We start from the raw sequence: 14,002 nt of genomic DNA, 5'->3' as shown, positions 1-14,002 counted from the left end.
TAGAATGACCACAATTGAATGGAATTACATGTTGGTATCTTCCTTTCAGCTTCGTGTGCCTATTTCACAGGGCTAATTTGCCAAAATCAAAATTTTAACCTATATTTGCAATGTTTTTGTTGTGAACATTGCTGTTTTGATGCATTCATTTCATATAAAAGGAAAGTTTGTTTCCGAAATAAGGCTTGTGGATGTGGCCAGAAGGAAAAATGCGATGCTGCCATTTAATTTATTTTGTGACGATTTTATTTTGAAAATGGCCACAGGAAGTCTTAGTGTTGATTCAGTGTCTCTAAAGGCTGGTCCAAAGAAGGAAGCTGAGAAATTTGACAGGACACTGCTAAGGTAACGTGGTTTGACATTACATATTAAATACTTTGGTGTGTAAGACAGTTAATTTGACGAGTCTGAGGTGTGCTTTAGAAACCTGTTTATTGCGGTCAGCGTTGTTACTGTGTGACTGTTAATAGCAGTAAACTCACAGGTTAGTTAGCTGACCTGCGTTAGCTAACACACATGTTTTGAGACAGTATATAGCTTAAAATTATCCATTTCCCTTAATATAAAAGAAACTTAATACATGGTAATGAATCGGGGGCCTCCTTTTTTTCTGCACACATGGGTTTCATCACATCTGACCTCTGTAATAATCTGTCAAGTCAACACTTTTAGCTGCCACTGTTTGGTGTTTCTGTTTAGCAAAGACAGCAGCGTGTGCTGCTTTGCTTTCTGGCAAAGGTAACTTTACACTGTGTGAAAATAAAACCGCTTTGGACTGTCCAGGACACAGTTTTGAGTTGTGTGCCTCCACCCCAAGACAATGGAACTGCTGAATTTTGTCTCTGGTGCTCACAGCATTGAAAATTTGCATTTATAGAACAGAAGCGTCTCCTTCTAGGAACAATATCCTGGTTATTATTTGTCATTTCTGCTGTTGTAGTTGCAGCTATTTTCTACTGAAGACATCTAAAAAGTTGCAGATGCACGGAGGTTAGTGCATCGCAACTGATGAAACAAAAAGTTGATCGTTTTTGTTAAATGTTTGTTTTTCTGTCCTGTGAAGCCACATGTGAAGATGAGCGTCCCAGACTACATGCAATGCGCCGAGGACCACCAGACAGTGCTTGTGGTGGTCCAGCCAGTCGGCATAGTCCCCGAGGACCAGTTCTTCAAGATCTACAAACGCATTGCCAGCGTGAGCCAGGTGAGCATCAGAGATTCGCAGCGCCTCCTCTACATCCGCTACCGCCACCACTACCTGCCTGAGAACAACGAATGGGGTGACTTCCAGACGCACCGCAAGGTGGTGGGCCTCATCGCCATCACCACCTGCGGCTCAGCTAAGGAGTGGCCTCAGACCGCCGAGCGCTTCCACGGCCAGAAGGAAGTGTACAGCTCCACGCTGTATGATTCGCGGTTGCTAGTGTTTGGGCTACAGGGAGAGATTGCAGAGCAGCAGCGCACAGATGTGGCCTTCTACCCGAGCTTTGAAGACTGCTCTGATGTGGAGAAGAGAGTGGAAGACTTTGTGGAGTCCATATTTATTGTTCTGGAGTCCAAGCGGCTCGACCGGGCCACAGACAAGTCTGGGGACAAGATCCCTCTGCTGTGTGTGCCCTTTGAGAAGAAGGACTTTGTGGGTTTGGACACAGATAGCAGGTGAGTTGTTCTCTTCTCTGCAACACCCTTTTAAAAGCACTTTAGCATGTAGAGTCTGGTCCAGGAGTGCTTGAATGTTCATTGCACTTAGTAAATGTGATATACTGCGTTATTTGCAAGTTTTTAAAATGTGTTTGTTACGTGTTACATGTCGGCCTCGCCAGCTCAAAAATTCTCCTCTCAAAAATCTGTCTTTTGATTTTTGCTGCACTCATTTTCGTTTGTTTACCTTGGTTTATTTGTCTTTCTTCTTTTTTTTTTTCTTTCATACTGTCCTGTGAGTTTATTGTTGGGTGTGAAAAGGTGAGATGTTAGATTCATAAGTTTAGTTAACCCATACCAACCCCATCAGCTTTAGCTCTGCCCTGAAAGAAACAGCCGTACCTCTGTGCTGTGTTGCGTTTGCTCATGGTTCCAAGCCAAACTCATCGCTCCTCCTGAAGGTTTCAGCTTATACACAAAGTGATTTGAAAAAGCTTGATTGGAGGTAAAGGCCGAAATATCCCCATAGCTGTTAAAATACAGTGGAAATAGACACAGACAGCAAAAAAAACTAGGACACAGCAGTAACACTAGCTACTAAAATAGAAAGGACAATATTACATATCAGTTAATCTTGGCTCAGCACAACCCAGATTGTTTTAGCGGTGTAGATGAGGCCTGATTTGCAGAACTACATTACAGTGCACAGGTTGCTCACAGATGTTCTGGGCAATGTGTGTTTTGACACTTTTACACACACACACAAAAAAGTTACCACTTTTTTCAGTCTTGTCTTGTAATTTCCATTCATACACTACTTGTATGGTGAAGGCAGAGGGGAGTTAAAGGACCATACCAGTGTTTTTCTGTGCTTTTTCTCATTTACAACAAATTGCGTAAACTCTCAGTTATTAGTCTTTGTACCCTCCAGACAGCCACTGGTCCCAGTATCTATCTGGGTGTCTGTTGAGCTTCATGTATCTGTCTCTCTGTCTCTCTGTTTGCCTGGTTAATCATCCATTTATCATTTGTTTTCAGTTACTCTACCTCTGTAATGGAGCTGACAGCACACATTGTTTTGTATTTGTAGTCTGTCCCTTTCGTGGGACAGATGGACGCCTCAGTATTTGAAACTTACGAGCTTGCAGCTGATCAGCTGCCTTTTTAAAGTAAGAAGGGGCCAAGTTCACATTACTGTTTACGTGGTGGCAATGATTCCTTCTTCTTTTGTCCGATTTTCTTAACCCAAACATTAATTAAAATGTCAAATATGGTGAACTGTGTACTTGCCCATAGACAGATTTTACATCTGTGTGTGTTCTGCTGACCTGCTGTGCGTTGACAAACAGGCTCTTGGGGTTATGCTAGCAATTGATTAGACTTAATTGATAGTGTACTAATTGAATGCTGTTTTTTGCCCTATAATTAGAACCAAATTACATGGCTCTTTGCAGGAAACTTATAGGGAATTGAAGCTCTGAACTACATACAACTTATAGACAAAATAATGGATTCTTCGTTTCTGTTATTTCATTTTTGAACCATAAGCCTCTGAAAATGCTTAACCTTATTGTTAAACACTGTATTTGTGATGAAAAAGTCATATATTTATACACTGAAACACTCAAAAACACTGGTGTGGTCTTTTAAAGGAGGAGCTGATAGTTTGGACTCATTGAACTCTGTTTGGCACAGTACATGCTGCTGAGGTTTTTTTCCCCTGCTTCAGGAGAGTTGTTTTGGGAAGGTGCAGTGTGGGATTTTATTTTTCTGACTGACTGTAGAAGCCGGAGTGACACGGGGATCTCACATCTTTATTCACGACACTGTGTCATTCATACATTGTGTTATATCTGGGCACAGCACTGCACCTACTCATAAAAACCTGAATCTGATAATGACACCCGTGTTCAAAGATCCAGTTAAATTCCTCTGATTAATTTTTCACGACTCCCTTAAGAGCAGCCTTTTCATTTTAGTTTTATTCTACCAGAACTATTTTATTGATGTAAAATGTAGCCGACTGAGCATTAATATGAATTTTTAATCTGTCAGATGTTTGATATAGATTTACCTAGAATAGATATTTATATAGATTTTATGTCCCTGCCCCTAGATCATATAGCTGGTAGAAAATTTTATCCATTGCTCAGTTGTAGTCTGTGATCACCAACTGTAATTTTCCTCCCATAACCTTCCCAGTCTTTTGGAACGTTCACATCTTGCACTTTGGGATCATATTTTTCCTAAAAGCAGTTAAAGTTCCCTGTATCCCGGTGAAGCTGCTCCTTCCTGAGTCCTTGTTTTGTTGGACTAAAGCAATGGTGTCCAAACTGTTCCACAAAGGACCATGTGGCTGCACGGTTGGTTTTGTTTCAACCAATGAAGAGCACACAGTTTGACGAATCAACTGTCTGAAGACTGAGATCAGTTGATTAAATGAGTCAAGTCTGGTGTGCTGCTGCTTGGTTGGAACAAAAACCTGCAGCCACACGAGCCTTTGTGGAACAGTTTGGACACGTCTGGACTAAAGGGTCGTGGATCAGCTCATACTCTGTCCTTGTTTTGTCGCTCTCCTTTGCTTGTGCTTTCCAACCTCATACATCCCCTCTGTACTTGACTGATAAGATTCATTTGAGTCTCCTCTCCTGGCACCCTGCTGACATTAGAAATGATAACAGCTAGAAATTCAGAGCTGTTTTTATGAGAAGGAAATCTCCACTATATGAAAAAAGAGACATATAGTGAGCAAAAATCAATTTAACAGCCAAAATCAGGTTTGTCATTCAAGAACTCGAGCTGCTTTATTCAACCTGCTGTGGTCTGAACAAGTTTTTCTCTCTTCTCCTGCTGCTTTTTCTCAGGCATTACAAGAAGCGTTGCCAGGGACGGATGAGGAAGCACGTCGGGGACTTGTGTCTCCAGGCAGGCATGCTGCAGGACGCCCTGGTCCACTATCACATGGCTGTGGAACTGCTCAGAGGGGTTAATGACTTCCTGTGGCTGGGTGGTAAGTCTGAAGGATGGCGTCTTGGTACTACAAGGCCAGGATCTGTTTATCTGTTGTTGTTGACCTTTAATATTGTAATATGTTTTTTTGGGCCACGTGGGTGCTTTGTATCAGCACTGGGTTACTGAGACCGGTGCCAGTATTGAGTTCATTCTTTTAACATAAACACAACACAAAATGATCCTTACACTTGTTCAAAGATGTCTGCTGAGCAGGAGGAAGTGCTGTTGAAGCATGAACTTTTTCTTAGTCGTTATCTGACTTAAACGCTCATACCGATGTTTCTGTGATAAAATAATGATGGTCGAAAAATACCAGTCATGCTGTGTCAGCTGTTGTTTCTTGATTTATCAGTTTCCTGGGATTGAGTCTGCACTTTCCATGTTGTAGTCAGTTTTTTTTGTTTGCTCTTACTGACTGTACTGACATGTAGTGAGTGCAACAGCAGAAAGTGTTTCAATTCTTTAGATCACAGAAAGTTGCAGCAAACATTCGACAGTGTAAACATCAGGATCGTAGCCGGACCTTCACAGGCTCTTGTAAGAGTAAGAGCTAGAAAAAAAAAAACAGGATATGAAAGAACTAAGAAGAGACAGAAAGTATGTCTTTTATTATTGCTGTGTTTCTGTGTGCAGCTGCGTTGGAGGGTTTGTGCTCGGCGTCTGTTATATTCCACTACCCTGGAGGCACAGCAGGGAAGACGGTCGGACGCAAGCCAAGCATCTCCCAGCCAGCAGATGCAGGGAAACGCCACAGACCAGGTGAGCACATCACTGTGTACGCGGAGTGACAGAAAGGTGCGGCTGGGAGGTGCGGCTGGGAGAACAGCTGAACGGCTGCTGTCTGAATGAGTTGTGACGGAGTCAGAGTGTCACTGCTGACCGTCAGCTCCAACATCGCTAAACCTGGCTCAGCTAAGCTGCTTCCTTTGTGTGCTGAGTGCAAGACGTCAGCTTCCTAAACTGCGGACACTCCTCTTGTTTATCCTGAGGACTGCTAATTTAATTAAAATTAACTGTGTTTAATCTGTCTACTCTGTTATTAACATGCTTTTAACATGGTCTTATATTAACACTGCCTTGTGTGTATCAACTCAATCAGAAGAGCATCATCCTACGCCTGTTTTAATATTAATAACGGTGATGGCTGGATGATATCTGAGGCCTGACTGATTCAGGGGTGCAGCTAATGAGATTTTTTTAATCAGTTATACATTTTAGAATCAGTTTTTTAAGGCTATGAAAAAAGCAAAAAGCAAATGATTCAATTTTAGAAACGTAAACCACCATACATTTGGTGTTTTACTTTATAAATGACTTAAATGATAAATATATGTCAGTAATGTCAAAATTCTCATTGAGTCATTTTACATTTAATTTAGTAATAAATTATTTGAATTAATAAATTAATGACTAACAAATATTGAGTAATTTTTTTCTAAAGTAATTAATTTGTTAATGACTTTAATTTGGCTTTTGGGAAAAAAAATCCTCTCATCTAACAGTTTAAATAACAAATGTACATTTTAAAATATTTTCTTTCTTTCTTTTTTTTTTATCGAAATTTTTTTCAGTATTTTCCAACTGTTTCAGTTTGTTTAGCTGAACTAAATTGCATGCCAAAAAGCGTATCATTGCTCAGTGTATCTGACTAATGTCAATGTTGAGCAGCAGCTATTGCGCAGACTAACACTGCTAACACTGCGCCTTGCGTCATGGAGTGAATCTGCATTCTTTTTCTCTGTCTGTAGGGGCTCAGGAGGTTCTCATTGACCCAGGTATGGTATGTCTAACCAACATAGCTCCTGTAGACAACAGCCTGCCTGTTAGCTTGTGGTCGCATTAGCCCTGTGTTTGATGCCATTTTCCATCCCGCGTCATCAGAATCTTTATTTCTATGGTTTAATCTGAGTCTTTTTTTCCCCCCCTCCTCTGACAGGTAATGTTCCTCTGTGTTGATTTATAATCACCCTTTTTTTTTCCTTATGTACCTGCCACGTTTTTGTTGATCACATGACCGCACAGTTTAAAGCCAAGCCTTTTTAATGGCCTCTCTCAGTTGCTTCCACTCTTTATTTTTTTAAGCTGCCGTTATTCTAACAGATCTTATCTTACTTTTGATTATCACACAAAAATCACTTCAGAAATAGTTTGAATAAGTTTCTAGAAGATTTAGTTTCCCTGTACAGGTACCAGCAGGGGGCAGTCCATTACAATGGTACATACTGATTTCCCGCTTGATGAATGCTCACTGTTGCTTGGCCTCTCACTATCATAGCTTAGAGAAAAAATGAATCACATACTGTGTTTATATTCCTCTGTTACTTCATTGTCTGAAAAACTGTGCATTATTTAGCTCTGAGCAAGTGTTGCTTGATGTGTTGACTTCTTGTCTTGTTGTATGTAAAATTAAGCCAAGGAACAGTAGAATACAGTAGAATACAGCACCTCAGGATTCACACGTTAGTCATAGCGACAGCATCACAGTGTTGCTGGGCACAGCCCCGTTGCTAGGCGACGCACCCTCAATTGGAATCCGTCCCAAGCAGTCTAACTCTGCCTGGGACACAGCTGTAAATATCGTTTTGATCACATCTTGAGGCTCCAAAAGCCTCCGAATACTCATGATATCAGTTATTACAGGTGTAAAGGGGGAGTGGGGCAAGTTTTTATAAACTCATTTACATTTAGTTTTTAAATGGTACGAACAGGAAGCATCACAGCTAGGCATAAACAGACATTCTACATAGTTTAATTCAGCGTTAGCTGTTGTTTCTGCTCAGATATTGTCCTGTTTTCTATGTTTATCTTATTTAATATGTGTGTCAGTATGCATGTGGCAGTGGTTGCCAGGGAGATGTCTTTGCAGTATTAAAGGTTCCCCTTCTTCCTGTTGTCACTCCTGTCACTTCCTTTCCTTTTTATGGTGGAACAGACTGATGGATGGTCGTCCCAGTGTCTGTCCTAAACTAATCATGTTCCCTCCTCTTTTGAGTGTAGGTGCCCTCACAGCCAACGGCATTAGTGCAGACACCAGCACGGAGATTGGACGAGCAAAGAACTGCCTGAGTCCCGAGGACATTATCGAGAAATACAAAGAGGCCATCTCCTACTACGGAAAGGTACTGACCACAAACTGCAGAAGCACCAAACCAATATTTGAACCAATATTTATTATTAGATCAAAGATACTGATATGTAATATCCTGTGTGATGTCATTAAACTGGGTGAGTTTAACATTAAATCTGATTCTCCAGGTTTTAAATGCAAAAGGAATTTCTTGAAACAGTGTTCAGCACATGAAACAATGAAACTCATGAAAATTTACATTATAAAAAGAATCAAAATTTCTTTTTAAATAAGGGTTTTCGTGTTTATTGATAACCAGAGTACTGATCAACTCTACAATAATAAACCGCAGCATATTCATCTGATTCAACACTAACAGCTAATGGATTTTTGAATCAAAGGCCAGTATTGATCAGTACATTAGTCAAATCTCAGTCTTGTTCTCTTTTAATATTTGAAGGAGTGTTTTTAATAATGCTTTTAATAAATTAGCTAAATCTATTGTAAGTAAAATTATATAGTATATTTCAAAGGCCAGACATCACAAAGTGTCAGCTTGGGTGTTTCAAAAATTCAAAGAACTAAAATGAAACAGCTATTTTTAATTGGTTAATCTGTCCTTTTTATTCCACATACTCAGGTCCTGGTCCCATCAATATAATTATAGAATTAGGAATTATTGTTTTATGTGGCTGGGAAAATGATTTAATAACAAATAATTCATGTCATCCCTCCTGAGTTTATGTCATACTCTTATACTTTGGTCGGTATGAATATGAAACGGGTATTAAATTACATTCTGTGTGCTAATAACAAGGTGTTATAAATTTAATTTGCTAACCTCTCCAGAATAGCTGATAATAAAAAATTACTGAACCTTTTTTAAAAATTAATGTTTATATTCATGGATCGTTTTTAAAGATTTCCATCTTCAGTAGACTGGTTTTGGCCTTTTGAGGGATCTGTAACAAAAATATAGAATATTACCAGCCTTATCCTTAAACTCCAGAAAAAAGTTCTGCAGTTTAGCAGCCACAACCTCAAAGGGACATATTCTCCTTCAGTTTTCAGACCAGAGTAAAAAGCAAAGAGCTCTTGATTAGCAGACATCAGCGATGTACTGGTGATGTAGGGCTGCAGTAGCTCTCTCTCTCTCTCTCTCTCTCTCTCTCTCTCTCTCTCTCTCTCTCTCTCTATCTATCAGTCTGCCACTTGCAGACAGAAATGTAGCTACATGTCCGTCTTGTAATATTTATCCCTCTCACCAGGGGGCAGTATTTGATTTGGTTTGTTGCAGTTTGAAGTCAGTGATAACACTCTGTTTGAGCTGTAGCAGACCAGTACATGCTGACAGCAGCTGTTTATTATTGAACACTACACGGGGTTGGAGGGGGGAGGTGGGGGGGGGGGGGTTTGCAAACAAGCATGAGAGAATGTGTAATCTCTGGAAATGAAGCCATATCGGTCAGTGATGATAACCTGGTGAAAAGCAGACAAATCAGCCAGCATTATGTCTGTTCATAGCATAATATGTTCCTAGTGTGACAGCACTCTTTTTTAACTACTGTGCTTGTACAAAGTCACAGAGAATAGCATTAAAGTATCCCTATTGCTTAGGGAAAGCTGAATAGGCTCATTATGCTTGCAGACTATTCAGAAGCAATCCTGTGCTTTATCTTCATTATTATAATTGCCTTTTTGCACTGACCTCCCTCAGCCCTTTTACCTGTAACTCGTTCATTCAGAATTAAATTACATCTCAACACATAGCCATTCAGATATTAATTGAATTTTAATAAGGAGACAATGAGAGTGAAAGTGGAAGGAAGTTGAGAGACAGCAAGATTTAAAAAAAAAAAAAAAAAAAAAAAAAAAAAAGATGCACACACTCTCACACGACGTGAAGCCTCAGCAGAAGCGATTCAGGTTTTCAGCTGTAGCACAAACCGAGTAGTGGCCAGGAATCCCTGAAAAAACCAGCGATGGGGATCCGAGTTATCGCACTCATCTGTCGTCCCAAAGTGTGCAGTGACTGATGAGGGTGGTCATATGTTAATGAAAAAACACTCCCTCTTTATTATAAGGTGGCTTGTAGAAGTCACAGCAACCACCATTAACTGTTCATTTCATCCCCCCCCTTTGTCTCTCCTCGTTTTCTGCCCACAGTATAAGAATGCAGGTGTGATCGAGCTGGAGGCCTGTGTGAAGGCAGTCAGGGTGCTTGCCATTCAGAAGAGGGCCAGGGAGGCCTCTGAGTTCCTGCAGAATGCTGTCTACATCAACCTGGGACAGGTATGCTGTCTGACTGGGAAATCAAGGCTTTTCCAGCTACACGGGGTGATTCATACATCGACAGGTAGTATGCTGTGCAGTTAAATCAGGGTGGCTGCAGGATACCTTATTATTAGCAGAAAGGGGACACTAAAACACAACTTACCTGGTTTCTTATTTAGCACAAGAGTTTTGCCCTGAAATGCTTAAAGCTTTGTTTCTTTATATGACAACTTTATATATTTAGTACAATCATTTGTGTATGAAATTTTTATCACGTGAAGAAGTTTAATTATCTATTTTAAAATTCTTGTAGTTACATTTACTGCTTCTCCCTCATCGAAAAATCCAGAATCTATTAATATGCAAACATTTTTTTATTTCAAAAATGTAACTGCTGGGCACAAGATGTCTCCTGCTTCACTGAAAAATCCATTCTCATTGATGTGCACTGAGGCTTTCTAGTTTCCACAGCACGCTTGTGAACCAGGATTAGTGTCCAAACTCGAGATATCACAAAATCACCTCGTACAAACACATCTTAAACTCAGAGGACAGAGACACTTTCCTGCTTCGGCAGCTGACTGTGAAAACAGACCTCTAATGTCAAGCACTGCTCAAGAGTCATTGTGCACAGTGACCATCAAACATCCATGTCACGTAACAATTAGAAAAATACACTTTTTAGTGGAGGGGGACTTTAATATTGTCTCCCTGACTACAGCTATCAGAGGAGGAGAAGATCCAGCGTTACAGTATCCTGTCTGAGCTCTACGAACTGATTGGCTTCCATCGCAAGTCTGCGTTTTTCAAGCGCGTTGCAGCTATGCAGTGTGTGGCTCCCACCATCCCTGAGCCCGGCTGGAGGGCCTGCTACAAGTTGCTACTGGAGACATTGCCCGGATACAGCCTGTCACTTGATCCCAAGGATTTCAACAAAGGTACGCTTGTCCACTAGCAGGTAGAAGGTTTTATTTCTTTCTTTTTTTTTTTTTTTTTTTTTTTGGATTATGTGAAAATCTAGAGAAATAAAAAATCCATTTCAAAGTTCACACTTTCACATGGGAATGTTTGGGTTTTGTATGATGTTCAAAAGTGAACATGAGCATAAAACATTTACATAATGTGTGTTACTCATATAGTGAGTTTTTGTTGAATCCAAAGCTTCTGGTTTGGCTGTACTATGAGTTACTTCTCTATGTTTCAGTGACCAAGGATTTTGGTGAAACTGTGGAATTGCTGTCCTTTGTATGATGTAAATCAATACCATAATCAGATTTTAGAGGAGAGGTTCTTCTGTTAGCTGAACGTACAGCAACAAACATCTTGTACAGTTGATAGAGGCAATAAAGAAGAAGAACAGAGTCAGTCTGAAGTGAAAACTTACTGAGGGGTTGCTCTCACCCTCATAGTTGGATTTATTTATCTATTTATTTATTACATTAAGGGTCGCAAGTCAAGTAGTGCGGATTTTCTGTAAGTGAAAAGAAGTAAATTTACTGAATTTCTCTTTTTCAAACACTGAAAGCAGTGAGTGGCAGCAGTGTAAACACATATTTAACAGATAAACCAGATGAATAGCGTCGCTTCATTCCACCTCAAGCATTGCTGTCTTTTCAAGAGGGCTCCTTCAGGGTGTTCTGCATTCAAGCCTCCACTCGAAAGGAGGCACAGCTGAGACCTGACCCGTGCTTTTGTAGACTCTTTGGTAAGGGCCACGTGATAAGCCTCTCGGTTCTACAGACTCTTGACCCTCGCTCATTGCAGCCGCTCAATGGCAAGCATCAGCGGGCACAAAAGACGGCGCTCACAGTGAACAGGAAAGCTCAGGGACACGCATATTTTCTCTCATGAACGTTATTCAGGGGACACCGTGAGACCATTTTTCCTGGCCGTGGTGTTAATCTTTAGCCTTGTGTCCGAGGTGATATTTGAGGTATATCACACCAATACCACTTACATGCATCTCAGTGTCTGCTTGAGATTTTAAATTCATAACAGAATGCCTGTGTTACAAACTGGGGGTGTGGAGTTTGAAAGGTATGTGTGTTAATCAGGCAGGGAAGGTCTTATGAAAGACACTATCAAGTTGTATTATGGGTAGTGAAACATCCAGGCTTTTTGGGAAGTGATGCATAGTCGGGACTAAGTAAGGATTCTGTATCTCAGCTTCTGCTGCTACAGTTATGACTGTTATTTTTTTTTTTTTAAGTTTTCTGAGTTTCTCATAAGCCCTCCAACTTTATGTTAGTGCAATACTAAATTGTTGGATTGCCCCTTTTAGCATTATATTTTATTCTAAGTACCCAAAAAGAGCTCAGTCTTTAAGCTTGAATAACAGACTTTCAGAGTCTTTATTAGGGTAGAGTAAGGCTAATATATGAATCATCATTTAGTTGTTAAACATTACAGAAATATGTAAATATGAGTTCCATGAATAACACATGTGCCCTCTGGTCCAGAAATCCTTCACGTTGTACATTATGCGTCTGTAAGTTCCCACTTCGTTATTATAACACAGAGGGAAAATGGGTGTGAGACACAGTTGGAACTGGAAACGTTCCCTGTGACTCATATAAAACCTATGAATAAATACAGAGTTGATCATTTTGTGACTAAATGATTGAGGTAAGATATCAGTATTTTCCAGTGCTCTTATCCTGTTAATAGATTTTTGCCAGTTCTTAAAGTCCTTGGTCATAAACACTGGGGTACACTTTACCTCATCTATTCTTATTGGATATAAAGATATTATACAATTAGACACACGAGTGGATGAATATGGAGACCTTTCCATGGAACTTGTAATCTTGAACAACAGACTTAGAGCTATAGATAGAAAAGAGCAGTGCTTTTGAGTGCAGCTTTCCCAGCTGAGGCCCAGGTATCCGCTCCCTAGTCCCTACACGGCTGATCGGAAAGCAGGGAATGATGGCTGTAAGTCTGGTTGGAAGGGATCAGGTGAGTTTATCAAGCAATAAGCTGGAGATGCAAGTTCAAGCGAGAAAGACAATGGGGATCATCGGTGCATTCCAATAAGGCTGCTTTGCCCCGAGATACAGTGAAACAAATGGCTTTTTAAGTGGCTCACAGGCCCTTTTTCACTCCTCTCCTCTCTCACTAGAAATGGGGATGCACTCGTTTTCTGTCTTCTTTCTTCCCCTTACATAGACCCCCGTTCTCACACCATCACAGAAAGCTGGGGGGTTACAGTGTTTAATCTCTGGGAGAATAATGGCAGTGTGTTACAATCATCACCCAGCACAGCAGAAAATTCCCCCAGCTTCATCAGAGGCGGTCCGAAGGTACAGTGCCTTTTTGAGTCAGGTTTTGTGTGACAGTGCGGCTGTTAGGCCGCGGCACCACACTCATTATCTTGGTGGTGTGTTAATTGGATTGCCAGACACCTCCAGTTCAGGTCTGAAAATACCACAAATGAAGTCATTTTTCGTGTTCGAGTGAGAGCGACATCCTCAGAAAATCCAAAGTGTCCTTTGGATTACTGTCCTCCAGATAAGCGCTGGTTTTGGCAGACAGGTGGAAGTCAGCTATTTTTAGACTGCTTAGTGGGTGCAGTTTCACGACAGAAAAAAAAAAAAAAGCTTATGAAGGAATTGCATTTACAGTTTGTTCAGATGGCAGAGGAAGTCAGGGTGAATAATCACCGTGGTAGAAAAATGCTGATAGCTGAAAAGCATCGCGGGCATGATTTGACGTTATTGGAAGTGGTATTTAAGCTGAGGAAACATCCGAGTGTTTACCAAATATCATCCCTCCCTCTGGCCCCGAAGGCCGCCCCAGCACATCTTTCCTCTGGTTTTCTTTCCCACTCAGTGAGTCAACAGTCGACAGCTGGGAGTGGAGCAAGGGATCTGGTAGGGGGGCTGAGGGTCTTATGTAACAGTTGGTGTCAGGCTAGAATGCTATTAAGATGTCTTGTGGAGCTCTGCAGAGCAAACAACACTGGCTAAGTTAGCACCACGCCGGAGCACATGTGTTAGTCTGCAGTGG

General features: G+C 40.8%; 1 protein-coding gene across 2 annotated transcripts in view; it reads left to right on the top strand.

The window, feature by feature from the left end:
* The first annotated feature begins 286 nt into the window (after positions 1-286).
* trappc9 (trafficking protein particle complex subunit 9) overlaps positions 287-14,002 on the top strand; it is a 172,215-nt gene continuing 158,499 nt past the window's right edge. Inside the window, exons 1-8 of one of the 2 annotated variants that reach the window (XM_041053407.1) lie at positions 287-345; positions 1,064-1,659; positions 4,506-4,651; positions 5,287-5,412; positions 6,402-6,428; positions 7,651-7,772; positions 9,887-10,012; positions 10,716-10,932. In XM_041053407.1, coding sequence (XP_040909341.1) covers positions 1,076-1,659; positions 4,506-4,651; positions 5,287-5,412; positions 6,402-6,428; positions 7,651-7,772; positions 9,887-10,012; positions 10,716-10,932 — 1,348 coding nt within the window. In that variant the 5' untranslated portion in view covers positions 287-345; positions 1,064-1,075. The remainder of the gene's footprint in view (positions 346-1,063; positions 1,660-4,505; positions 4,652-5,286; positions 5,413-6,401; positions 6,429-7,650; positions 7,773-9,886; positions 10,013-10,715; positions 10,933-14,002) is intronic. The other variant, XM_041053408.1, reaches the window with a different exon arrangement.

The sequence above is a fragment of the Toxotes jaculatrix genome, chromosome 13 (assembly GCF_017976425.1).
Source record: "Toxotes jaculatrix isolate fToxJac2 chromosome 13, fToxJac2.pri, whole genome shotgun sequence".
Classification (NCBI taxonomy): Eukaryota; Metazoa; Chordata; class Actinopteri; family Toxotidae; genus Toxotes; species Toxotes jaculatrix.
Note: the sequence above shows the minus strand (reverse complement) of the source record. Positions and strands in the feature narration are given on the sequence as shown.